General features: G+C 43.1%; 2 protein-coding genes, 1 long non-coding RNA gene and 1 pseudogene across 3 annotated transcripts; 3 read left to right on the top strand and 1 right to left on the bottom strand.

The window, feature by feature from the left end:
• The first annotated feature begins 2,419 nt into the window (after positions 1-2,419).
• Positions 2,420-3,789, top strand: LOC124703316 (cationic peroxidase SPC4-like). Its single transcript, XM_047235564.1, has one exon. It carries the CDS (start codon positions 2,465-2,467, stop codon positions 3,539-3,541), a length of 1,077 nt encoding a protein of 358 aa, XP_047091520.1. The 5' UTR covers positions 2,420-2,464; the 3' UTR covers positions 3,542-3,789.
• Positions 3,790-8,090: 4,301 nt separating this feature from the next.
• LOC124703404 lies at positions 8,091-10,379 on the bottom strand. Its single transcript, XR_007003114.1, has 3 exons — positions 10,146-10,379; positions 9,888-9,949; positions 8,091-8,646 (listed from the first exon to the last, which is right to left on the bottom strand). It is a non-coding gene; the product is annotated as an uncharacterized LOC124703404 (long non-coding RNA).
• Positions 10,380-11,899: 1,520 nt separating this feature from the next.
• LOC124649650 lies at positions 11,900-13,393 on the top strand (annotated as a pseudogene).
• A 716-nt stretch (positions 13,394-14,109) lies between these two features.
• LOC124649640 (cationic peroxidase SPC4-like) lies at positions 14,110-23,641 on the top strand. The gene is made up of 3 exons (XM_047189241.1): positions 14,110-14,150; positions 14,231-14,273; positions 23,194-23,641. The coding sequence occupies exons 1-3, from the start codon at positions 14,110-14,112 to the stop codon at positions 23,581-23,583; spliced, it is 474 nt and encodes a 157-aa protein (XP_047045197.1). The 3' UTR covers positions 23,584-23,641.
• The last annotated feature ends 2,855 nt before the right edge of the window (positions 23,642-26,496 follow it).

The raw sequence follows: 26,496 nt of genomic DNA, 5'->3' as shown, positions 1-26,496 counted from the left end.
AACAACGCAATGAAGTCTAACTGATTTTCCCGAATCGCCTCTTTTACAAATAGATGCTTTCCAGGATCCCGAAATCCCTCACTATTCCAAGATATACCTCTCAAGCCCTCCATCTAAGAATATGTTTTTTTTAAAATCTAGTTCTAGTGCTCCTACGAAGCAGTACTTTATCAAGCGATTTCTTTTTGTTTTTCTTCTTAATAGCTTTTACCTCAACCGGTAAGTCAATTGCTATATCTTCATCCAACATATTTTCTTCATCAATCAAGTCTTCGCATAAATTTGAAGCTTTCTTAACAATTAAACAGCTAGGCAAGCTTTCATGATTTTCATTATTTTTTAAAATTGTCATGGACCGCTTGAATTCATTATCTAAAATTAGACTAGCAGATTCAATTTCCGCCTTTTTTGAAGCACCCATAGAAACCCCCATACTCCTAGCCCTTGCAATAATATCATCACTTGAAAGAGATAACAAAGAAATTTTAGTTGTGTCAGACATACCATAGACTTTCTTAGCCGACCGACTTTGCATACAGTCCATCGCCCTTTTCAACTGTGTGTCATCTGCATTGGGCTGAGCTTCAATCCGAGCACTTGATCGAATCCCCCGTGTGGTTGGTTCCTTAATGCCACCAAACGCTATGACACTCTCACGAGACAATTTCTTAGGCACATCTAGAACGATATCTGAAACAGAGTTAGAACAAGGTAAACTGCAATCCTTCATATACACATTAGATTGCAATTCACCATCCAAAAACACAGAGCACTCGCCGATGGACGTACCTTTATTTGCATTTGCAAGATCATGCAAAATGGGCTTGCCATGCAAATCAGATCCTGGGCGGTTGCTGTTTAACTGTTGTGTGACGGACTGCATATATCCGCCCTCACTCCCACCCGCGACGCCGTCAACAGCGCACCCCGGCGATGCAGCATTCAGCAGCTGATCCCTCCCAGGCGCCTGCAATTGACTCTCCTGAACGTAGTGTTTGTTTTTCCTTGGACATATTTTAACACGTACTGTTTTGGCAACCAATTGTCTCCCAAATTCCGATGATTTTCCCATCGCCTATTCTCCAAATAATTCCCTATTTCAGGAGCTGCGGCCCATGTTCGATTTCCCTTGATACTGGAGCTCCCGTTTAATTACTTTCATCAGCTTGGCTGCCAAACTGCTGGAGTTTTGAATTAGCCCCCAAGTTTGGCGAGCAAGAAGACCTTGGTTACATCTGAGAACTTTCAGATAGTTAGTTTAGCATTATTATACATTTTGTGCTTTTTTTTACACAGGTTGCATCTGAGAGTCTCCTAGTTGCACAGAAAATTGAAGAATTCTGACTCCCAAAAATAAATCAAACAAGACACTCGGTCCTACTGATATGTGGAGTGCACGAACCTGAAACTGATAGTAGCTAACACAGACAGTAAAACAAAATTGGACCTGAACACAAACAGTACTAGTACTACAAATATTAAGAACGCAATAGTAAAAGGAAGCACCCATGCAGTTGCTCCTTAGCCGCCAGCCGCTTTTAGGCATGTGTGTGGATTAACTAAAGCCACCCGGCCGGCCAGATGCAGCGAAGAATCATGACGATGAACGTTGAATAATCATGTCATGGAAGAGGGGCTCAAGAAAGATGACCAGTACACAAGTGGGAAGCAGAAATACAGAATACTACAACGAGCCTTTTTAGAAAGTTAATTTAGTTTTTTTTTGTGAAAGTTTCATATATTGGGGAGTTCGTAGATGATATTAGTGTATACCTAGCTAAGCTAGCAATGTGAGTGTAGGATTTCACCTTTGTGAGTGTAGAAAAATTAATTGTACGATGAAGTTTTCTAAGTCCTCTGGCCTATAATGAAGTGTCAAGATTTTAGTACAAATTAGCTTAAATTTAAATTAAACCCTCATCACTTATCATAGATCCGAGGAAGTAGTATAGCCTTATCATGTGATGATAGTATGCTCAACGTACGGCATTTCTTTGCTAGTATACTGAGCGTGTCATTCTCTGCCTCGCAAAAACAAGTGCTTGCTTGTCAAAGCCAAAGTAAAGCGTACCGGTTTATTAAAGTTGTCCAGACGTAGTAGCCTATAGGTTAACAACTCCACTAACTTTGCTAGGCAGTGGATCTATCCATACTGTTATGTTCTGTCTAGAGCTCAATCCTTAGCCGCCTTGGTTGATGCCCCCAACATGTTGAGGAATCCCCTGCTTTTTCGACCGGATGTGTGTGTACGCATGCCTCTCTGCTGCAACTTGCACCAATCACCCACTGCAAATCTTGACTCATCATGTCAAAATTCTGGGATACTAGCTAGGTGCATGCACAAGCTCCACGTCAGATTCATGGGTTCTGCCTATATAAACCCACGTCCATCTGCATCCTTGCCACACCCACAACTCGCCACATCTGGCATAGCGAGCAGTGACAGTGAGCTACATCCATCACCATGGCTTCTAGCCGTGTCCTGCTCCTCGTCGTGGCAGCTCTGGCGATCTCCGTGTCCGCCACGGCCGCGGCCACCAAGACCAGTGCTACACTACCGCCGCTGGCCAAGGGCCTGAACTTCGATTTCTACAAGGCCACCTGCCCTCAAGCAGAGTCCATCATCTTCAACTTCCTCAGCGACGCCATCCGCAAGGACGTCGGCCTCGCCGCCGCGCTCCTCCGCATCCACTTCCACGACTGCTTCGTGCAGGGCTGCGACGGCTCCGTGCTCCTCGACAAGACCGGCGGCACTGACAGCGAGAAGATCGCCCCACCCAACGTCACGCTCCGCCCCACCGCCTTCAAGGCCATCAACGACCTGCGCGCGCTCCTCGCCAAGGCCTGCGGCGCCGTCGTCTCCTGCGCCGACATCGCCGCCCTCGCCGCCCGCGACTCCGTGCACCTCGCCGGCGGGCCGCACTACCCCGTCCCGCTCGGCCGCCGCGACGGGCTCGCCCCCGCCAACCTCACCACCATCCTCGACGCCCTCCCGGCACCGAGCTCCAACGTCACCACCCTCCTCAGATTCCTCGCCAAGATCAGCCTCGACGCCAACGACCTCGTCGCGCTCTCGGGCGCGCACACGCTCGGCATCGCGCACTGCACCTCCTTCCAGGAGCGCCTCTTCCCGCAGAACGACGTCACCCTCAACAAGTTCTTCGCGTCGCAGCTCAGGCTCACCTGCCCGGCGCTCAACACCGACAACACCACCAACAACGACATCCGCACCCCCAACGTCTTCGACAACAAGTACTACCTCGACCTGCTCAACCGCCAGGGACTCTTCACCTCCGACCAGGACCTGCACACCGACGCCAGGACCAAGCCCACCGTCACCAGGTTCGCCGTCGACCAGGCCGCCTTCTTCGACCAGTTCGTCTTCTCCGTCGTCAAGATGGGGCAGATCAACGTGCTCACCGGCAGCCAGGGACAGATACGCAACGACTGCTCCGCGCCCAACAAAGCCCGCACCAACGACCACCTGCCGTGGTCCGTGCTCGAGACCGTCGCCGAGGCCGCCCAGAGCTTGGTGTTGTAGATATGCTGTGGATAGGTTGGTTCAGTCGCCTACGTACTTTCTTCCCAAAGTTGCAGCTTTATTAGCGAGCCGTGTGGTAATGGTTTGGGCTTTGATCGAGAGCCACAGTTCATACATGCATGTGTGTTTAGTTTCTTGAGCAACTCTTTTTTTTTGAGCGACTCGACCTGTTCAATAATTACGAGATGGTTTTTGATGTGTCCAATGACGACTAGAAAATTGAGATGAATATTTGATGTTATTTTCAAATATCCCTCATCTTGTTGAGGGAGGTATCTCTATATTACAATATGCCGATGATACTATCCTTTTTATGAAGCATGACCTGCAGAAAGCGGTTAATATGAAGTTAATTCTACGTCTGTTTGAAGAGCTCTCTGGGCTTAAAATTAATTTTCACAAAAGTGAGATTTTTTGTTTTGGTAAAGCAAAGGATGAGGTTGGCCAGTATAAACAGATATTTGGATGCGACGATGGTTCTTTACACTTCAGATATCTAGGTATTACTATTCATTTTAGAAAACTTAGAAATTCTGATTGGTACCTAGTGGAGAACCGGTTTGAGAGCAAATTGGGATGCTGGAAGGGCAAATTACTGTCCTATGGGGATAGACTTGTTCTTATTAATTCAGTTTTGACAAGCTTACTTATGTTTATGTTGTCTTTTCTAGAGATACCTATTGTGGTAAGGAAAAGATTGGATTTTTATAGGTCTAGGTTCTTTTGGCAATCTGATGAAAATAAAAGAAAGTACCCAAAGATCAAGGGGGTTTAGAGATTGAGGTTCTTGAACTCAAAAATAGATGTTTATTGAGTAAGTGGCTTTATAAACTTCTAATGAGGATGGGGTGTGGCAAGAATTGCTACATAATAAATATCTAAGACAAAAGATCTTATCTGAGATACAAGCTAAACCCACAGATTTTTCATATTAACGTACGTACTACGCGTCCATAAAGTTGTTTCATGAAAAATCTATTGGTCGTGTGGTGTTTGTAAACAAAATTCGGTGCTAACAATAGGGATTTTCACAAGATAAATTTTGTCCTTTTAACATAGCCCAAAACAAATGTTTTTTCGTGAAACTTGATGAACGCACATATATTGTGGAGATGTAGATATAGAATTCATTGTCAAAAAAATTTAACACTTCGAAATATAGTTTTTTGGTAGAGGGAGCATATACACCCAAGAGCCGAATTAAATTTCCCTTTGGTTCTTAATCTTTTTTATCAAAGAAAATAATGAAGATAGATGACAAGTGCCTCATCTATTTGATCAGGTTGTGTAGGAACAAGGTTTAAATTGTTCGTTCGTTGGGATACCTCAGCTGCATACATCCCGCTTCGCACCTATTTAAATGGGTTGTCTTCCTACTACCTTATCTTATTTCAATACTTTTGTTGCTTGATCCTCGTATGGATGGAGAACCTGAGGCTATCCATGAATTACAACTCTATTGTACTGCAATTGGTGCATTGACTAGGAGGCACTGGCGCGGCGGCACGCCCGCGCCTGTGGGCGTTTGTTTCTAGAAAATCTTATTAAGCTTGGATTAGAGGTAGTCGGTGAGCATCTGTTTTCTGGCCAGCTTCACTTTTGTGGCAAACTACTGTTGCATCTATTTTGGCTTGATTGATAGAGCAAGCTAGCTGTGGTGTGCAGCAGCCTAGTATGTTTGGAAGCGTTTGATCTGCTAGATGGTCTGCTGACTTGGGGCAGTGGAGAACAGGTAAGAAAGGACATACGGGCTTATTTCTGAATTCAGTGGCACTGGTTGTTGTAGATGCTTTGCAAACTCAAACGCACAGTGTATACGGTAGCATTATTAAGAGAGCTATCATAAGAAAGATCTGAGTGCCAAAAGTGAGTAATTGGTCCTGTTTCTGTAGATTCTCATGCCGTATCTTGCAGAGTAAGCTGTAGATTTATCTGAAAAATTGTTGAATAAACGGCTGAAACTTCTGCCTTGAACAGCTGGCTGGAAACCTTTTTTACAGTCATTGTTGTAGAGCAGATTGTCTGCGTATCGTGCCCTTTAGTTCAGCTTTTTTTTTGGTGATGGCCCTTCTGAAAACGGAAAATACACTCTTGTATTTGTCGTGGAGCTAGGTAAAGCTGTTCTGGATAAGCACACTCAAGTATGACGGATCTGATCCAAGGTTAAGAGTAACCTGCAGCCTAAGTGGGAGCGACAAAACGTGTTGTCATATAGTGCGTGAATTAGTTGGCAATCAGAGAAGGAGGGAAAAATAGAAGGTGTCAGGTTTGAACCGGTGAAGAACATGAAAACATACATGCATCGTCTATGCAGAAGAAGTGGAGAAAAAGTATCACCTGAAGAGGAAAATAGAGTGACGTATCTGTGTGGCTACCAAGATAGACTCTCTGTCTCTCTGTCCCAGCTTCCATAGGTAGGTATGCAGTTAGCTGGCTCTCATAGATGTTTTAGAGGAGTCACAAATTAGAATGCTTTGTGACTCTGCTGCTGGTAAATGCTCTTTTGGGCTTAGATTTATAATTTTTGCTTCCTCTCTGGTGATATTTTTTAGGTGGGCTGACAAATTTTATTCATCTACAACGGTAGATCGAAAATGTAGTGATAGATAAATCAGAAAAATGAGAGATTGTGTGTGACGGATTCATTTTTATTAGGCAGAGAGAGAGAAAAGCACGCACAATCGACGGAGACACATAGATTATATCGGTTGCTTTTTGCATAGGAGGCTAAAATGGTGATAATGACATAGTAGTGGCTGCAGGTCATGGTGATGATCGTGGATAGTAGCAAATGGAATTAGATTTCCGCTCTTTTTGTTTGTGCTGACCTCAATTGTACATAGGCGTGCTGAACGGCATCAATATTGGGTCACTGGCAACGCCCGTGTTAAGCCAACATTCTAAACTGAAGACGCTCTTACTTTCCATCGAAAATTTTGAAGAGTGTGGCTCGTAAAGTTTTCTTTAACTCGCGGACGGCGCCGAGTACGTACAGAAATAGTAAAACTTGCAAAATGTACCGATCTAAAAAAAATTAACAGTTTATAACTTCACTTGGTGACTTCTATGAACTTTTGCCTATCTAAAATATCACTTTTGGAAGCATGTTCGGCTGATCTAATTCTGCAACGGATTTTTCTTGTTTCTCTGTAGCTTAAGCCTTAGGTCTGTACCTACTGACTACCTTTCGGCAAACTCATCCTCTTGTTTTCCATTACCAGTCAGAGGCCACCCACTCTGGAGGGCTTTTTTTTTTCATTCCCCTCCCGAGCGAGAGCAAACCCCATTGTCTTCTACCTCAAAATCCAATCCAAAAACAAAGCATAAAGCTCTGCATTTTATACCACTGATTTCACTGTCTCATGTGCACTCACTCCATCCAAGAAATTTTAACATGCACAACCTTTGGGTCGCTCTGCTGCTTATGGGATCAACGTCGTCTTCTACGTCGTCGACATCCATCTAGTGAGTTCATCCTTTCCAGACAGCGGTGTACCATTTGACCTTCTGCTCCTGATCCCCTCTATGCGATTGATTTGATTTCACGCAGCTCTTTAGGGAGATCGGGGCTCTTCTTTCCCAACTCTGTTGAGGCTGCTTAGTGATCGTGCAGAACCGCCGTTGGCGACGAAGCGGGACCAGGTCGCCGTTCTTGTTGCCTTCAGGCCAAGCTGAAGATCTAGCATCTTGGCGCCAAGCTGAAGATCTAGCATCTTGGTGTGCCCAAGTCTTGCTCCCCTATGCACTGCTGCTTGTTGTCTTCCTCTCTGGTGATCTCAATGCATCAAGCAACTTCGTTGACCCATGTTTTTGGTGAGTGCCTCAAACTGAAGATGGATACCATGAATGCACTTGCATGTAGTTCAGGTTAATCTCCAGGATGAACAACTTCGTTGACCCATATTTTTGGTGAGTGCCTCAAACTGAAGATGGATACCATGAATGCACTTGCATGTAGTTCAGGTTAATCTCCAGGCTGAACAACTGAATTTTTTAGTTAGTGCCGAGGCAAACATCACTTCAATTTTTCTCTCCTAGGAATGACCTTCCGTAGTTGACAGCTATTAAAGGTTCAATGGTCAAAATATGTTTTGGAGTTTAATTTCTTAGTTGTAGTCCAACATTGTTCTAGGATAATTAGAGACTTCAAACTAAAATAATTGAAGGTGAGTGATTTTCTTACCATCATGCCCCATCTAATTAAAGTGCATAATCTGTTCAACAGCCTTGCAAGTCGCTACCATTTTCTTTAACTTGTGAAGAATCCTTACTTGAATGAAGTTAAGGTTTCTAGATAAGGGGCACGCGATAATTAGAGAACGGCATTTGTACAAACAAAGCATTTCATGACAAAAGACTCCAGTACAGACTACCGATTGCACGTGATTCCTGCAAGTGAAACAAATATGATCCAAATCACCATATGCCTAATTATTTTCAGATTATAGTTGCATAGTATGAAACAACTTCACAAGGAAGAAATCACACCAGTAGCAGACAGAAAAGGAGGCATGCAAAAGGAATAGCATATAACGGAGATGTGGTTGCTGCAGCCACACACACGACCTCTGTCAACCTTGCTGGCATAGACATCTTCTGAAGCCACAATTCAGCATAGTGCTTCTTCACCTCTTACAACAGTATGAGGAAGAAATTTATAAAATGTAAGTGATATTTGAGACGGAGAGAAAAGTTCTTTACATAAACAGTCAAAATGAATTTGAACCTAATTGGTGCAAAGGTGCTCTGGCCCCTGGAACCTACTACGATCCTATGTAGAGATGGACGCAGTGATGATGCCAGCAGCAAGAGCAGTGTTCCTGTGCCGGTATTCGTTGAATAGCCTCCACCGTGATGCACTACCTGCTCGTGATCTTAGATTCACCAGAAAGCTCTTGTGCCTAATCTCCACCGTGTTAGCCCACATCAGCATCCATGTTGCTTGCATCGACACCCTCACGCTTGTATGCAGAGGCAGCAGCGTGCATCACATTCAGTATGAACCAACCAAGCAACAATTGTACATAAGTTGTCAATTGTTGTTGGAAAAATTAATTCACTCCGGTGATTGTTGATCCAAAAAGACTGATAACCTGTGCTTACTTCTGGTAAGGAAAAAAAATTAGTTTAAAAGTGAATGATAACCTATTCAATATGAGCGAAAAGTATAATCAAACTCAAATAACCATAACTGCAACATATTCTTTGGGAACGAACGTCTATGTGGTAAATTTTTAATGAAAAAAGGATCAGAGAAAAAATTGGAATTTGGAAGAGAGGAGCGCCACTAATTGTGTTTTGCTAGGTATACAACAAAACTTAGCTGGGAAAAGGAGAAAAAAACAATAAAAGCAAATACACATCTGGTAGGTAGGGACCACATGTTACTTATTTTCAATTTGTCTGGTTATAAAGTACTTGTGAAGTAGAAACTTAATGTGGGAAGCATAATCTTACTGTTGTATTGAGCAAATATTAAAATACTATGCATTGATGGAGGATGCATCAATGTTCAAGAACCAGAGGAGCAGAAATGACTTAATTTATAAACTCAGTTGAGCGTCAATGAGAAAAAAAAACATCAAGGTAACTGATGTTGCTACTATATAGTTCCACAAAAACATAAAAGAGATTTGAAGTTGCAAGGGAGCGAAGCTAACTTGAGAAAATTGATTTTGTATACTCATGGAAACAAAAATCTATGATTTATTTTCGAAGAAAATAATTGTGAGGCTGCACTTATTCAGAAAAGGCACTAACGAAATTACAGTTAAAAAGTTCGAATTTATATCATCTAGAATTGAGCCTAAATGTTGTATAGATGACGAATCTACTGTTGCCACACTCGGACAGGATAGATATACATGGTACTTAAGCAGCCCTTCAGACCTGTTAAATCTTGTATTGTCAAAAAAGTCTATTTATACGTAGACATGAAATATAATGTTGGCAATTGGGTTTTCTATTCTCTTGAACCAGAAATTTGATAATTGCTGGCTGCTTCAGCCGACAGTAATATTTTGTGGACTCCCTTTCAGTATACTGACTGAGATAAATATAATGTGGTAAGTAGATGTAGGAGGACATACAATGCATATACATGTCTAACATCCACAAGGACCCTGGTTCTACGGTTCTATCCCAACCCACCAAATATGTCTGTTAAGATCCATGTAAACTGTGAAGCTGTCTGCTGTACTCTTAAAAGGATTTGAGGTTTCTTATTTGAGATTAAAGATGAGTAATATCAAGCCTGAAATTAAACCTATGAGGCTATATCACAGTGAAGCAATAAACTGGGTACAACAGTGACATAAATCATGAGGAGGCTCAACTGGCCACTTACCAAAAAGAATTGTGCTCTTCCAAGCATCCGTATCCATAGAAGAATGAGTAGCAGAAGACTCCCTGGCATGATCAACAAATGGAACGGAAAAAAGGCTGAACATCACCGAAACACGAAGGCGAGACGAATAAAGGCTTTGGCAGAGAAGTAGTACATTGTTACAATTAAACATCTTACAATAAATAGGAAAGCATATACACATACGGAAATCAAGAAAACCGAGGTAAAACATCATTAAGATAAGTATTAGACTTGTACCTTGCAGCAAACCCATAAAAGGTAGGACGAAAGCCCTGGTCTACCTAGATGCGAGATTAAATAGGAACATCAAGCCACAAAATTAAATAGCGTTGTCGAAACAGTTTCGGATAGAAAATGACATGAATATATAGATTGATGTAGTTACTCACAATAATATAGCGAACTACTTAATTGGCCTTATTTCCCTAAATCCACCCGGCTGTGTATTGCACACAGTGTTGTATTAAGAGAACCTAATTTTTTAAGCTAAAGGCAGTATACACTAATGTTTCTCTTGATGTTATTTCCATTTAAGCATAACCTAAAATACGAAGATCATCAGAGGGAGCATAAGTACTAAAGTACATTCAACTACCTAGTTCTAAACATTGTTGGGAGGGAGAAAATTTGATGTTGGAAAAATTGTCTTTTCATGCCGATCTGAGAATAATAATTTTCATTGCGGTGGCAAAAGGCAAGCATGTGAGCAATTATTCAAGAAGGAGCTTGGTGGGGCATGGAAATAGTACATGGTGAACACTGATATTGCAGTAGCACTTCAAGGGACTATAGATAACTGATTTTTTTCCGGAGAACGTCACCAAATAATTTTACTGGTATATGAACACATAAATAACTTAAAGATGGGATATGTCCTAATTTTGTAGCATACCATGATCGCAATCTTGTAGTTGCCTCTAGCGACAATCTTGTCGAAAAGCTCTCCATGCTTGCACAACTGCTCTTCTAACCATGCTTTGGTTTACACAGAGTTGCTCCACGGTAACATGCATACTATCCTGATGGGATCAAATGAATGCATGAGCACCTTCACGGAAGATCTTACCTAGTCTAGCGTGCCAATATAAACCGCTCAGTTTAAGTATTACTACCTAGTGATAATTTTCAACAGAAAATGAACAAAAAATAAATGGAAACAAAAAATACAGAATTTATCTTCATCTCAATTAATTACCTCACTCTGCCAAGTTCAGGCGTGCATCTCTAAAAATGAACCAAAATGTCATTTAAATCCTGAATACCAGCATCGCCTCCGCTAAATCTCCAAATTCATGTCATACACCTAGTCCAACAAAAAGGAAGCGTCGGCTAATGGTATGCTTGCATTAACATTTATAAGGTAGGATACACTACCATCTCAGCAGAATAACAATCTGGCTTATTATGTTTTTTGGCATACCATTAGTATGTTTCAAATCAAGCAGATTATTTTCAGCAAAAAACGAACTGAAAAAAATGAGAACAAAACAGAGAATTTTTCTGTTCATCTCAATTAGTTACCTCAATCTTCTTGAGCCAGGTTCAGGCCTACATCAAGAGAGAAATAACAAAATATCAATTAAATCCTCAAGCCAAAAATCACCTCCACTAAACATATTAATGCATGTGTTTACACCTAGGCCAACAAAAAGGAAGGTCAACTGATGCTATCCTTGCATTTGTACTTACTCACACGGAAGTATGTAGCTGAATGAACCGATGAAAGCAACGATATTGCAACCTAGAGGAGAGACCATTAGTGAACTGTAGAAAAATAGTTTCAAGTCTAAGAAACAGAACAACAAACATGTGAAGGGCAGTAATACACTACACAGCAGAGTTTTCTGGTTCCCAACATTCAACATGTGTGTGAGCAAGAGCTTTAACCTCGTGTCTTCTTCCTGATTCGGCCACCGCCATTTTCCTCCGTCGTCGGGCCCTGCCTACTCCGCCCGACATGTGCGCCGCCGTCCCCTGCATGCTCCGCCCCGATGTGGCGGCCGCTGGCCCCTGCCTGCTCCGCCCCGGCGTTCCCGCCGCTGGCCCACGCGTGCTCCGCCCCAGGACCGCGCCGCCACCGCCCCAAGGTGGCCGTCCAAGGCCCGCGCCTGCTCCGCCCCAAGGGCGCTGTCCCGGGCACGCTCCTGTCCCGCCCCGCGGTCGCTGCTGTCGTCCCGCGTCTGCCCCGCGGTTGCCGCCGCGGGCACGCGCCTGCCCCATCCCCAAGGTCGCCGTCCCCTGCATTCTCCTGCTCCGCGCCGAGTTCGCCGCCACCGGGACACACCTCAACTGGGCCGTCTTTTGCTCCATCGCAGGGAAAGGCAGCGCACTGGTTGGTTAGTGGGTGGGGAGAGAAAAAAGAAAATCAGAAACCTATACGGTATACTCTGGAGCGGTTGGGCCTAGAAGAGGCGGGTACGTGGAAGCTGCTCGGTGAAGACTGGGCACCGCCCACCGCTTTGACTGCACGAAGGCTCGCAACCGGTTGCCGGTTGCCCCGCTCGAATTTTTTTTTTTGACAAAAATTAACCAGTCTATTTTAGATATGTACGTGTTGGAACTTGATTGGAGGAACGGGAGAGAAAATTGCTCATGAACAGTACCATAAGCAAGCATAGAGCGTGAATCTGATCAACTTTTATATAGGTAAGTATTCTCCGGCCTACATGTATGTAACATATCTTTTCATAATTAATAAAATCAAAACGAAGTATTATCTCTTAAAACGTTTATCCAATTGACGAACCATTTTCACCGGTGGGTTAGTCTTAATAAGGACTTCAAAGAAATCTCATATTAATATATTTTGAAGAAAATGTCATCGAAAATTGTCAGGTTATAATAGCTACCATGTTGCTAGTTAACAGTTACCACCAAAACAATACACAATTACGAGATAAGGTTTACATTTTGGATTCCACCTCGGCCGGCGCTCTGAATTTGGATTCCAGCAGCCAGCTGTTCGGCTCGCGCGCGCGGTACATCCTCGCCAGGATCAGCCTCGACGCCAACAACCTTGTCGCGCTCTCACGCTCGGCATCGCGCACTGCACCTCCTTCCAGGAGCACCTCTTCCCGCAGAACGACGTCACCCTCAACAAGTGGTTCGCGTCGCAGCTCAGGCTCACCTGCCCGGCGCTCAACACCGACAACACCACCAACAACGACATCCGCACCCCCAACGTCTTCGACAACAAGTACTACCTCGACCTGCTCAACCGCCAGGGCCTCTTCACCTCCGACCAGGACCTGCACACCGACGCCAGGACCAAGCCCACCGTCACCAGGTTCGCCGTCGACCAGGCCGCCTTCTTCGACCAGTTCGTATTCTCCGTCGTCAAGATGGGGCAGATCAACGTGCTCACCGGTAACCAGGGAGAGATACGCAACGACTGCTCCGCGCCCAACAAAGTCCGCACCAACGACCACCTGCCGTGGTCCGTGCTGGAGACCATCGCCCAGGCCGCCGACAGCTTGGTGTTGTAGATATGCACTGTGGATAGGTTGGTTCAGTCGATCGATCCATCTCTAGCCTACGTACTTTCTTCCCAAAGTTGCAGCTTCATTAGCGAGCTGTGTGGTAATGGTTTGGGCTTTGATCGAGAGCCACAGTTCATACATGCATGTGTGTTTAGTTTCTTGAGCAACTCGACCAGTTCAATAATCACGAGATGGTTTTTGGTGTGTCCAATGACGACTAGAGAATTGAGATGAATATTTGATGTTATTTTCAATATATGACTGGTGTCTGTTGTTCCCTTATTCGACTATTATTCTACAATTAAAGGGCATGTACCCACATATAAGTTGTAGTCTTTGTTGGCAGCTCCCTTAATTTTAGGGGAGTGCTGAGCGTTCCCCGGGGGATCAAATTCCCGGATCCCCCGGGTCGCCAGCCACACGATGGAATCGATAGCCATACAAGGGGTCAACGCTCCAATAGAAAAAGAAGGAAACACGCCCACAAGGAGATCAGCATCCTCCGAATATTGCCGCCCGCGCCGGAACCACATCCGCCGATAGCCCAAACGTGGTGGCCTCGCCGAAGAACCCGTCAGACCCTCGCCGGAGAACTTCATCGGGGTGTCGCCGGAGAACCCCAGCCATGGTGTCGCAGAAGCATATGCCCTCCTCTTGTTGCGCATCCTCCTCACCGCTCTTTCTCCTCATACGTGAACGCGTCCGTTGCTCCTTCGCCGGCAATGACCGTCACCGGAGAACCAAACGATGCAGCAGCAGCTTGGTAAGAGCTTGTAGCAACGCCGATAGTCCATGGTAGCAGCAATGATGTACCTTTGTAGCAGCCTTGATGTGCCTCTGTAGCAATGTCGACGGCTCTGGCAGCAACGCCGTTGTGCGCGCCATGGTAGCCATGCTGGCCGCAGCTTGTAGCAAACTACCGTGTGTTTAGTTTCTTGAGCAACTCGGCCAGTTCAATAACGAGATGGTTTTTGATGTGTGGAATGAGACTAGAAAATAGAGATGAATATTTGATGTTATTTTTAATATTTTTTCGATAAAGAGAATATATTAGTATCAAAAGATAACAATTACATCCGGCCTCTGCAACAACGCAACACCCTAGTGGCAGTACGGATACATGATGCGCGTACAGCACGCGTCCGTTGGGAACCCCAAGAGGAAGGTGTGATGCGTACAGCGGCAAGTTTTCCCTCAGAAAGAAACCAAGGTTTATCGAACCAGGAGGAGCCAAGAAGCACGTCGAAGGTTGATGGCGGCGGGATGTAGTGCGGCGCAACACCGGGGATTCCGGCGCCAACGTGGAACCTGCACAACACAACCAAAGTACTTTGCCCCAACGAAACAGTGAGGTTGTCAATCTCACCGGCTTGCTTGTAACAAAGGATTAGATGTATAGTGTGGATGATGATTGTTTGCGAGAAAACGAGTAGAACAAGTATTGCGATAGATTGTATTCGATGTAAAGGAATGGACCGGGGTCCACAGTTCCCTAGAGGTGTCTCTCCCATAAGATAAATAGCATGTTGGGTGAACAAATTACAGTCGGGCAATTGACAAATAGAGAGAGCATGACAATGCACATACATGACATGATAAGTATTGTGAGATTTAATTGGGCATTACGACAAAGTACATAGACCGCTATCCAGCATGCATCTATGCCTAAAAAGTCCACCTTCAGGTTATCATCCGAACCCCTTTCAGTATTAAGTTGCAAACAACAAACAATTGCATTAAGTATGGTGCGTAATGTAATCAATAACTACATCCTAGGACATAGCATCAATATTTTATCCCTAGTGGCAACAGCACATCCACAACCTTAGAACTTTATGTCACTGTCCCAGATTTAATGGAGGCATGAACCCACTATCGAGCATAAATACTTCCTCTTGGAGTTAAGAGTAAAAACTTGGCCGGAACCTCTACTAATAACGGAGAGCATGCAAGATCATAAACAACACATAGGTAATAGATTGATAATCAACATAACATAGTATTCTCTATCCATCGGATCCCGACAAACACAACATATAGCATTACAGATAGATGATCTTGATCATGTTAGGCAGCTCACAAGATCCGACAATGAAGCACATAACGAGAAGACGACCATCTAGCTACTGCTATGGACCCATAGTCCAGGGGTGAACTACTCACTCATCACTCCGGAGGCGACCATGGCGGTGAAGAGTCCTCCGGGAGATGATTCCCCTCTCCGGCAGGGTGCCGGAGGCGATCTCCTGATCTCCTGAATCCGGAGGCGACCATGTCTCTGGAAGGTTTTCCGTATCGTGGCTCTCGGTACTGGGGGTTTCGCGACGAAGGCTTTAAGTAGGCGGAAGGGCAACGTGGGGGGCCACACGAGGGCCCCACACGCCAGGGCCGCGCGGCCAAGGGCCAGGCCATGCCGCCCTGTGGTGTCGGCGCCTCGTGGCCCCACTTCCTTTCCCCCTCGGTCTTCTGGAGCTTCGTGCAAAAATAGGACCCTGGGCGTTAATTTCGTCCAATTCCGAGAATATTTCCTTACTAGGATTTCTGAAACCAAAAACAGCAGAAAACAACAACTGGCTCTTCGGCATCTCGTTAATAGGTTAGTGCCGGAAAATGCATAAATATGACATAAAGTATGCATAAAACATGTAGATATCATCAATAATGTGGCATGGAACATAAGAAATTATCGATACGTCGGAGACGTATCAGCATCCCCAAGCTTAGTTCCTGCTCGTCCCGAGCTGGTGAACGATAACAAAGATAATTTCTGGAGTGACATGCCATCATAACCTTGATCATACTATTGTAAGCATATGTAATGAATGCAGCGATCAAAACAATGGTAATGACATGAGTAAACAAATGAATCATAAAGCAAAGACTTTTCATGAATAGTACTTTCAAGACAAGCATCAATAAGTCTTGCATAAGAGTTAACTCATAAAGCAATAAATCAAAGTAAAGGTATTGAAGCAACACAAAGGAAGATTAAGTTTCAGCGGTTGCTTTCAACTTATAACATGTATATCTCATGGATATTGTCAATGTAAAGTAATATAACAAGTGCAATATGCAAGTATGTAGGAATCAATGCACAGTTCACACAAGTGTTTGCTTCTTGAGTTGGAGAGAGATAGGTGAACTGACTCAACATAAAAGTAAAAAAAATGCCCTTCGCAGAGGGAAGCATTGATTGCTATATTTGTGCTAGAGCTTTGGTTTTTGAAAACAAGAAACAATTTTGTCAACGGTAGTAATAAAGCATATGTATCATGTAAATTATATCTTACAAGTTGCAAGCCTCATGCATAGTATACTAATAGTGCCCGCACCTTGTCCTAATTAGCTTGGATTACCGGGATTATCGCAATACACATGTTTTAACCAAGTGTCACAAAGGGGTACCTCTATGCCGCCTGTACAAAGGTCTAAGGAGAAAGCTCGCATTTGGATTTCTCGCTTTTGATTATTCTCAACTTAGACATCCATATCGGGACAACATAGACAACAGATAATGGACTCCTCTTTAATGCATAAGCATGTAGCAACAATTAATGTTCTCATATGAGATTGAGGATATATGTCCAAAACTGAAACTTCCACCATGATTCATGGCTTTAGTTAGCGGCCCAATGTTCTTCTCTAACAATATGCATGCTCTAACCATTAAATGAGTGGTAAATCTCCCTTACTTCAGACAAGACGGACATGCATAGCAACTCACATGATATTCAACAAAGGGTAGTTGATGGCGTCCCTAGGAACATGGTTATCGCACAACAAGCAACTCAATAAGAGATAAAGTGCATAAGTACATATTCAATACCACAATAGTTTTTAAGCTATTTGTCTCATGAGCTATATATTGCAAAGGTAAAGAATGGAAATTTTAAAGGTAGCACTCAAGCAATTTACTTTGGAATGGCGGAGAAATACCGTGTAGTAGGTAGGTATGGTGGACACAAATGGCATAGTGGTTGGCTCAAGAATTTTGGATGCATGAGAAGTATTTCCTCTCGATACAAGGTTTAGGCTAGCAAGGTTATTTGAAACAAACACAAGGATGAACCGGTGCAGCAAAACTCACATAAAAGACACATTGTAAACATTATAAGACTCTACACCGTCTTCCTTGTTGTTCAAACTCAATACTAGAAATTATCTAGACTTTAGAGAGACCAAATATGCAAACCAAATTTAGCAAGCTCTAGGTGTTTCTTCATTAATGGGTGCAATGTATATGATGCAAGAGCTTAAACATGAGCACAACAATTGCCAAGTATCAAATTATTCAAGACATTTTAGAATTACTACATGTAGCATTTCCCGATTCCAACCATATAACAATTTAACGAAGAAGATTCAACCTTCGCCATGAATACTATGAGTAAAGCCTAAGGACATATTTATCCATATGCAACAGCGGAGCGTGTCTCTCTCCCACACAATGAATGCTAGGATCCATTTTATTCAAACAAAAACAAAAAACAAAAACAAACCGACGCTCCAAGCAAAGCACATAAGATGTGATGGAATAAAAATATAGTTTCAGGGGAGGAACCTGATAATTTGTCGATGAACAAGGGGATGCCTTGGGCATCCCCAAGCTTAGACGCTTGAGTCTTCTTAAAATATGCAGGGGTGAACCACCGGGGCATCCCCAAGCTTAGAGCTTTCACTCTCCTTGATCATATCGTATCATCTCCCTCTTTTGATCCTTGAAAACTTCCTCCACACCAAACTCGAAACAACTCATTAGAGGGTTGGTGCATAATAAAAATTCACATGTTCAGAGGTGACACAATCATTCTTAACACTTCTGGACATTGCACAAAGCTACTGGACATTAATGGAACAAAGAAATTCATCCATCATAGCAAAAGAGGCAATGCGAAATAAAAGGCAGAATCTGTCAAAACAGAACAGTCCGTAAAGATAAATTTTATTGAGGCACCAGACTTGCTCAAATGAAAATGCTCAAATTGAATGAAAGTTGCGTACATATCTGAGGATCAAGCACGTAAATTGACATATTTTTCTGAGCTACCTACAGAGAGGCAGGTCGAAATTCGTGACAGCAAAGAAATCTGTTTCTGCGCAGTAATCCAAATCTAGTATGAACCTTACTATCAACGACTTTACTTGGCACAACAATGCACAAAACTAAGATAAGGAGAGGTTGCTACAGTAGTAAACAACTTCCAAGACTCAAATATTAAATAAAAATACTGTAGTAAAAACATGGGTTGTCTCCCATAAGCGCTTTTCTTTAACGCCTTTCAGCTAGGCGCAGAAAGTGTGTATCAAGTATTATCAAGAGATGATGCATCGATAGCGGGGTTTGGAGTTTTCTCAACCATGCATAGTATTTTGGATACATAAGTTTCAGCGGCTCCCTTTTCATTAGTCTTGGGCTTGCTACTCTCATCAAACAATTTTTCAGGAACAAGCCAAGCATAATTATTATCTAGAGCTTCATGCATCGCTAGGAGCTTACATGGTATTGGTGCTTTAATCTCCCCACCATCATTTACACTATTAGTGTACTTAATTCTATCCATATCCATTTTTTCAAGTGTTCTTTTAAAATCGGTGATCGTACCAAGCCTCTCATGCTTACTAAAAACTTTTCTAGCTTCTTTAGCTATATCCGCAAATTCTCGCACTAAGACTTTTAGAACAAAATCTCTCTTCTCTCCCCGCTCCATATCAGAAAGTGTAAGAAACATGTGTTGTATCATGGGGTTGAGACTAATAAATCTAGCTTCCATCATGCGTACCAAACAAACAGAGGCATCTTCATAAGTAGGGACAGATTTTGCAAGGGGTATATCTTTAAGATCTTCATGCATACTAACATGGGTGAAAAATTCTTCTATATTATCTCTTCCAATTATAGACCCTTGTCCCACAGGTATATCTTTTACAGTAAAATTAAAAGGAAACATGTTGAAATAAGTAAAGCAAATGCAAGTAACTATTTTTTTTTGTGTTTTTGATATATAGAGTGCAAGACAGTAAATAAAGTAAAGCTAGCAACTATTTTTTTTGTGTTTTGATATAATGCAGCAAACAAAGTAGTAAATAAAATTAAGCAATACAAAAACAAAGTAAAGAGATTGGATTGTGGAGACTTCCCTTGCAACGTGCTTGATCTCCCCGGCAACGGCGCCAGAAAAAATGCTTGATGCGCGTACAACACGCGTCCGTTGGGAACCCCAAGAGGAAGGTGTGATGCGTACAGCGGCAAGTTTTCCCTCAGAAAGAAACCAAGGTTTATCGAACCAGGAGGAGCCAAGAAGCACGTCGAAGGTTGATGGCGGCGGGATGTAGTGCGGCGCAACACCAGGGATTCCGGCGCCAACATGGAACCTCGCACAACACAACCAAAGTACTTTGCCCCAACGAAACGAAGTGAGGTTGTCAATCTCACCGGCTTGTTGTAACAAAGGATTAGATGTATAGTGTGGATGATGATTGTTTGCAGAAAACAGTAGAACAAGTATTGCAGTAGATTGTATTCGATGTAAAGGAATGGACCGGGGTCCACAGTTCACTAGAGGTGTCTCTCCCATAAGATAAATAGCATGTTGGGTGAACAAATTACAGTCGGGCAATTGACAAATAGAGAGAGCATGACAATGCACATACATGATATGATAAGTATTATGAGATTTAATTGGGCATTACGAAAAAGTACATAGACCGCTATCCAACGATGCATCTATGCCTAAAAAGTCCACCTTCGAGTTATCATCCGAACCCCTTCCAAGTATTAAGTTGCAAACAACAGATAATTGCATTAAGTATGGTGCGTAATGTAATCAATAACTACATCCTCGGACATATCATCAATGTTTTATCCCTAGTGGCAACAAGACATCCACAACCTTAGAACTTTCTATCACCGTCCCGCATTTAATGGAGGCATGAACCCACTATCAAGCATAAATACTCCCTCTTGGAGTTAAGAGTAAAAACTTGGCCGAGCCTCTACTAATAACGGAGAGCATGCAAGATCATAAACAACACATAGGTAATAGATTGATAATCAACATAACATAGTATTCTCTATCCATCGGATCCCGACAAACACAACATATAGCATTACGTATAGATGATCTTGATCATGTTAGGCAGCTCACAAGATCCGACAATGAAGCACATAAGGAGAAGACGACCATCTAGCTACTGCTATGGACCCATAGTACAGGGGTGAACTACTCACTCATCACTCCGGAGGCGACCATGGCGGTGAAGAGTCCTCCGGGAGATGATTCCCCTCTCCGGCAGGGTGCCGGAGGCGATCTCCTGAATCCCCCGAGATGGGATTGGCGGCGACGGCGTCGCTGGAAAGTTTTCCGTATCGTGGCTCTCGGTACTGGGGGTTTCGCGACGAAGTCTTTAAGTAGGCGGAAGGGCAACGCGGGGGGCCACACGAGGGCCCCACACGCCAGGGCCGCGCGGCCAAGGGCCAGGCCGCGCCGCCCTGTGGTGTCGGCGCCTCGTGGCCCCACTTCCTTTCCCCCTCGGTCTTCTGGAAGCTTCGTGCAAGAATAGGACCCTGGGCGTTGATTTCGTCCAATTCCGAGAATATTTCCTTACTAGGATTTCTGAAACCAAAAACAGCAGAAAACAACGAATCGGCTCTTCGGCATCTCGTTAATAGGTTAGTGCCGGAAAATGCATAAATATGACATAAAGTATGCATAAAACATGTAGATATCATCAATAATGTGGCATGGAACATAAGAAATTATCGATACGTCGGAGACGTATCAATACACACATCCAAAAAAGAGAAAATAAAACTAAGAAATAAAAGTCTCGTACAGCATTCCAGACCTAGCAACAGCAATACAACCACCACCGTGACAACACCTGAATACAGACTCTCCAAAAGCGACGCCTCCAAGAAGGGAACGATGCACCAGCGCCGTTATCGCCCGACCAAAGGTCTTATTTTCAATATATGACGTGTATGTTGTTCCTTTATTCGACTATTATTCTACAAAGGGCATGTGCCCGCATATAAGTTGTCGTCTTTGTGGTACTTTCGCTCATGGCAGTATATGCTCCCTTAATTTTAAAATACATCTTACACACATTTTCAAATATCAAAATATTTAAAATAAAAAAATGCACGTACATCTTCACATGCTACGCGTCTATGAAGTTATTTCATGAAAAATTTACTGGTTGTGTGGTGTGTGTAAACAAAATTCAGTGCTAAAAATAAGAATTTTCAGAAGATAATTTTTCTCCTTTTTACATGGACCACAAAAAATTGTTTTTTCGTGAAACTTGATGAACGCATATATATTGTGGAGATGTAGATATAGAATTTTTTGTCAAAAATTTTCAACACTTCGAAACATAGTTTTTTGGTAGAGGGAGCCGAGAGCCAAATTAAATTTCACGTATTTTTGGTCTTTCATCTTTTTTATCAAAGAAAATAATAAAGATAGATGACAAGGGCCTCATCTATTTGATCAGGTTGTGTAGGAACAAGGTTTAAATCGCTCGTTCATTAGGATGCCTCAGCTACATATATCCCGTTTGGGTTGTGTTCCTACCACCTTATCTTATTTCAATAATTTTGTCGCTCGATTCCCGTATGGATGGAGAACCTGAGGCTATTCATGAATTACAACTATATTGTACTGCAATTGGTGCATTGATTCTATAGCCTACATGTATGTAAGATATCTTTTCATAATTCAAAAAATCAAAACAAAGTATTATCTCTTAAAACATTTATCCAATTGACGAACCATTTTCACATGTGGGTTAGTCTTAATAAGGACTTCAAAGAAATATCATATTAATATATTTTGAAGAAAAATTCATCGAAAATTGTCAGGTTATAATAGTTACCATGTTGCTAGTTAACAGTTACCACCAAAACAATACACAGTTATGAGATATTTTTTCATTTTTTTGTCATCAAAGTGACCTACATGTTGAGAGAGTCGGAATTTAATCCACTCTAAACACACGAGTTCCACTTATGAGGAGCAAAGTTTAAAAGACCTGATAACTATTTCATTTTGACTTGCTGACAAACTAGACTATACCCTATGACCAAGTAACTATAGTAAAAAAAAATTGGTCAAAACATATTAATATGTGATTTAGTTTCAAAGATCTCGTTGCAACAAAGCCACCTGTGGAAACATTTATAAATTTTGATTTACAGTTTGATAGATAAAACATTTTAAAGTTTAAACATGAAAAGAATGTATGTGGTTGCATCATCCAAATGACGCCTGTGAGCTAGTTATCATATTCTCATATGTTTTTACAGAAAGCTAATCTGAGTCACATCAAAGTCCTTAATTGGAATCCTTTATTGGAAGTTAATTGTTAGATTACGTTTATATAACTGGGATAGACTAGAATTCCAGAGACCAATTTATATTCCAAGTCTTACGGTTCATGTTTCATAAGTTTTGTCATCCATATACACCACACGAGTGTCCAAGCAATACAATAGATTAAATTAGGGATTCATCTAATGTCAGAGTTGATGGGTTCTTATCATAGAAAAAAAACTTCCCCAAGAACGAACAAAGGCCAAGATCTAATCTGTTAGATGTAAGCAATGAGATAGGTCTAGAGTCTTACCCTCGAAGATCAAAAGTGTTAACGAGATTGGATCTCGTGGATGATGTAGACGTTCATTTGACGATCTAAAGATCGTGAAGATGATCCCTCCGGCGCTGTAATCGGGCAACACCTCCGTACTCGGGCACACATAAGGTTGATGATCATGATGTCCTCTCCTTGTTCCAACGAGGTAGCAGACAACGAGGTTCGCGTCGCAGCTCAGGCTCACCTGCCCGGCGCTCAACACCGATAACACCACCAACAACGACATCCGCACCCCCAACGTCTTCGACAACAAGTACTACGTCGACCTGTTCAACCGCCAGGGACACTTCACCTCCGACCAGGACCTGCACACCGTCGCCAGGACCAAGCCCACGGTCACCAGGTTCGCTGTCGACCAGGCCGCCTTCTTCGACCAGTTCGTCTTCTCCGTCGTCAAGATGGGGCAGATCAACGTGCTCACCGGTAACCAGGGACAGATACGCAACGACTGCTCCGCGCCCAACAAAGGCCGTAGCAACGACGACCTGCCGTGGTCCGTGCTCGAGACCATCGCCGAGGCCACCGAGAGCTTGGTGTTGTAGATATGATGTGGATAGGTTGGTTCAGTCGAACCATCTCTAGCCTACGTACTTTCTTCCCAAAGTTGCAGCTTTATTAGCGAGCGTGTGGTAATGGTTTGGGCTTTGAAAGCCACAGTTGATGCATGTGTGTTTAGTTTCTTGAGCAACTCTACCAGTTCAATAGTTCAATAATTACGTACGAGATGGTTTTCGATGTGTCGAATGACTAGACAATTGAGATGAATATTTGATGTTTTGTTTTCAATATATGAGTGATGTCTCTTGTTCCTTTATTAGACTATATTATTCTACAAAGGGCGTGTGCCCACATATAAGTTGTCGTCTTTGTGGTGTTTCCGCTCATGGTAACATATGGTGCGAGTTGGTGGGTAGAGAGTTTTGTGGAGTGCGATGGAGTGCGCCCCCCCCCCCCCACGCCCCTTCACGTACCGCGGGAAACTCTAGGACCAGTCAGGACAACAGCGTCATCATTGTCGCATCCCTTTTTGAAGACGTTACTTGGTATGCCGTGCTTTGGAGTGCTAAGAGCGTGGTGGAAATTCTTTGGAGGGCACAGCGGTTGCGGACCATCTTCGTTGATCCATCGCGTTGTTGACATTACTATTTTCTTCGTTCGTGTTTCGCTTTGACTTGCTTGTGTTTAGGCCTCAGCGAGTACGAACGGATGCATCCATAAAAGCCAACATTACGTGAAAACCGATTAGCTGGAACTAGAAGTCGCATGCATACATGAATCGATCAGTTCCTTTTTTTGCGTATAACCTAGAGAGCTTTATTCAAAAGAAACTAACCCTGACTGATCAGCATGAATACTGACCAGCATGAAGTCTGGAATACAATCTAACCAGCAGCTAGAAACTGTCAATGTGCAAGCAAGCTTTGGACAAAGATGGCCAGAGTTATTAGCTGATCTAGGAACATGCTGAAAAATAAACGAATTGAAACTAACAACTAGCTCTCCAAGTTCTTGAAGGATAGGTGCCACAACCGATCGAGAATCATGGCGATTGTTCCAGAGTGAAATAACCTCCAGGCAATCCGTCTCCATCACCACTTTAGAATAGCCTCGGAACCGAGCGAAAATGACACCATCTCGCATAGCTAAAGCTTCGGCGATGAGCAGATCAGTAATACCCTCGTAGGGCTTGCTCCAAGCACCAAGGAAGGCCGAGCGTGATCTCGCGACCCCTCTAGCGCCTCCTTTCCGAGCAACCAATGATAGACCCCCATCTGTATTAATTTTGATAAAGTCCTCCTCAGGTGGTCGCCATCCATGGCCTGTCAAGGTAGCTGCACATCTCTTTGGAATATCCAGCACCGCCAGCGATTCTTTGGCCATCTTGACTGAATGGATAGGGTCTTTCCCTGTCATGTGTCCAGCTATTCCTTGAACTCCAGATCGCCCACATTGTAGTAATTATCTTGGCCCGAGCTGAGTCAGAAAAGCGCGAGTCACAAGTGATATCTCGCGCCCATGTAAGTGGATGAAGCTTAGGCAGTATGAAATCTAGCCAGTCCTGTGCTTCTTCCCAGAATCTGCGTGCATGCTCACAATGAACCAAAGCATGCATAAGATCCTCGTCCATAGCATCTACTTATTTCAGCGATATGCCTATGCTTCAAGACAGTTTCAACAGGGAGAATGCCACGAAGAACCCTCCACCAGAAGACACGTACTTTTGGCATAACATTTAGTTTCCAGAGAGTAGACCACATCTGTTTTTCAGAAGCTGAGGATTCGGTAATCGTCCCTTCATCTAGAGCTAATTGCTCGTTGCGATTCATTAGAGCACCTTTTTCTTGGGCAACTATACTACGAACTTCACCAAGTACACAAATACATTGAAGTATAAGTTACGTATAAACCTGAGTACTGTTACAAACTAATTCAATTACCCTAAAGCATGAGTATAACTCAGTGAAAAACCCAACATACGAGTATAGTTAAAATACGAGGACACCGACGAAAGATTACAGTTACGAACAAATCACGGGTATAGTTACAAGCAAAGCATGATTATAGTTACATATACAAGTCACGGGTATAATTACGTTACATACAAAAGCATGACAACTCAGTGAAGAACAGCGCATTACAAGTACACTCCTAGTAAAATCTCCAAGTACAAGGAAGCACGAGTACAAGTCAGTGAAGATCCGGAGTACAGTCAAGTATAAACTCCGAGTACAACCAAACTAGTTTTTGAAAATATGAAAAACAAAATTTCTCGAAACCTTCAACAGTTTTGAAAATCTCAGCACGAGGATCTCAAAAGTGAAAAAACAGTTCGTAATTTGAACCATGTATTTTATTTTTAAAAACAAATCTAAAAATAAAGTTAAACACGGAGACAACCTACCTCCTTTTCCTTCTCTCTCCTCTATCAACCGCACCTTGCCTCTCTTGCGATTGCAACACATGGCGAGCAGTAAGATCACTTTCTTAAAAAATCTGGCCATCACAGCGCGCCACATGTTATGTGCGGGGAGAACTTTCGGACCGTCGGGAAGGTCAGCCTTTTTTATTTATGCTGTGTTTGGATGCATAGAAAGTTGGCATGGAATTGAATTGGAGTAAGATTCCAAATCTGAGATAGAAATGAATTGGCTTCTAATTCAATTCTGTTGTTTGGATGTCTTTGGAATTTGCTGTTGGAATCAAATGATATAACTAATTCCAAATCTTGTTTGGATGTAAAAACTATGGAATTGAATATTTTGTTGAATCTGGGATGAATCTGGAAGGGAGATGTTGGAGAGGGAAGCTGCCGGCAAGGGGAGATGCGAGGAGGGCCGCCTGCCGGCGAGCGTGCGGGGCGGAGCTGCGACGACGGCCGCCTACCGGCGAGCGCGCGGGCCGAAGCTGCGTGGAGGGCCACCTGCCGGCGAGCGTGTGGGATGGAGCGTCGATGA

The sequence above is a fragment of the Lolium rigidum genome, chromosome 1 (genome assembly GCF_022539505.1).
Source record: "Lolium rigidum isolate FL_2022 chromosome 1, APGP_CSIRO_Lrig_0.1, whole genome shotgun sequence".
Classification (NCBI taxonomy): domain Eukaryota; kingdom Viridiplantae; phylum Streptophyta; class Magnoliopsida; order Poales; family Poaceae; genus Lolium; species Lolium rigidum.
This window is presented reverse-complemented; position numbering and strand designations above follow the sequence as displayed.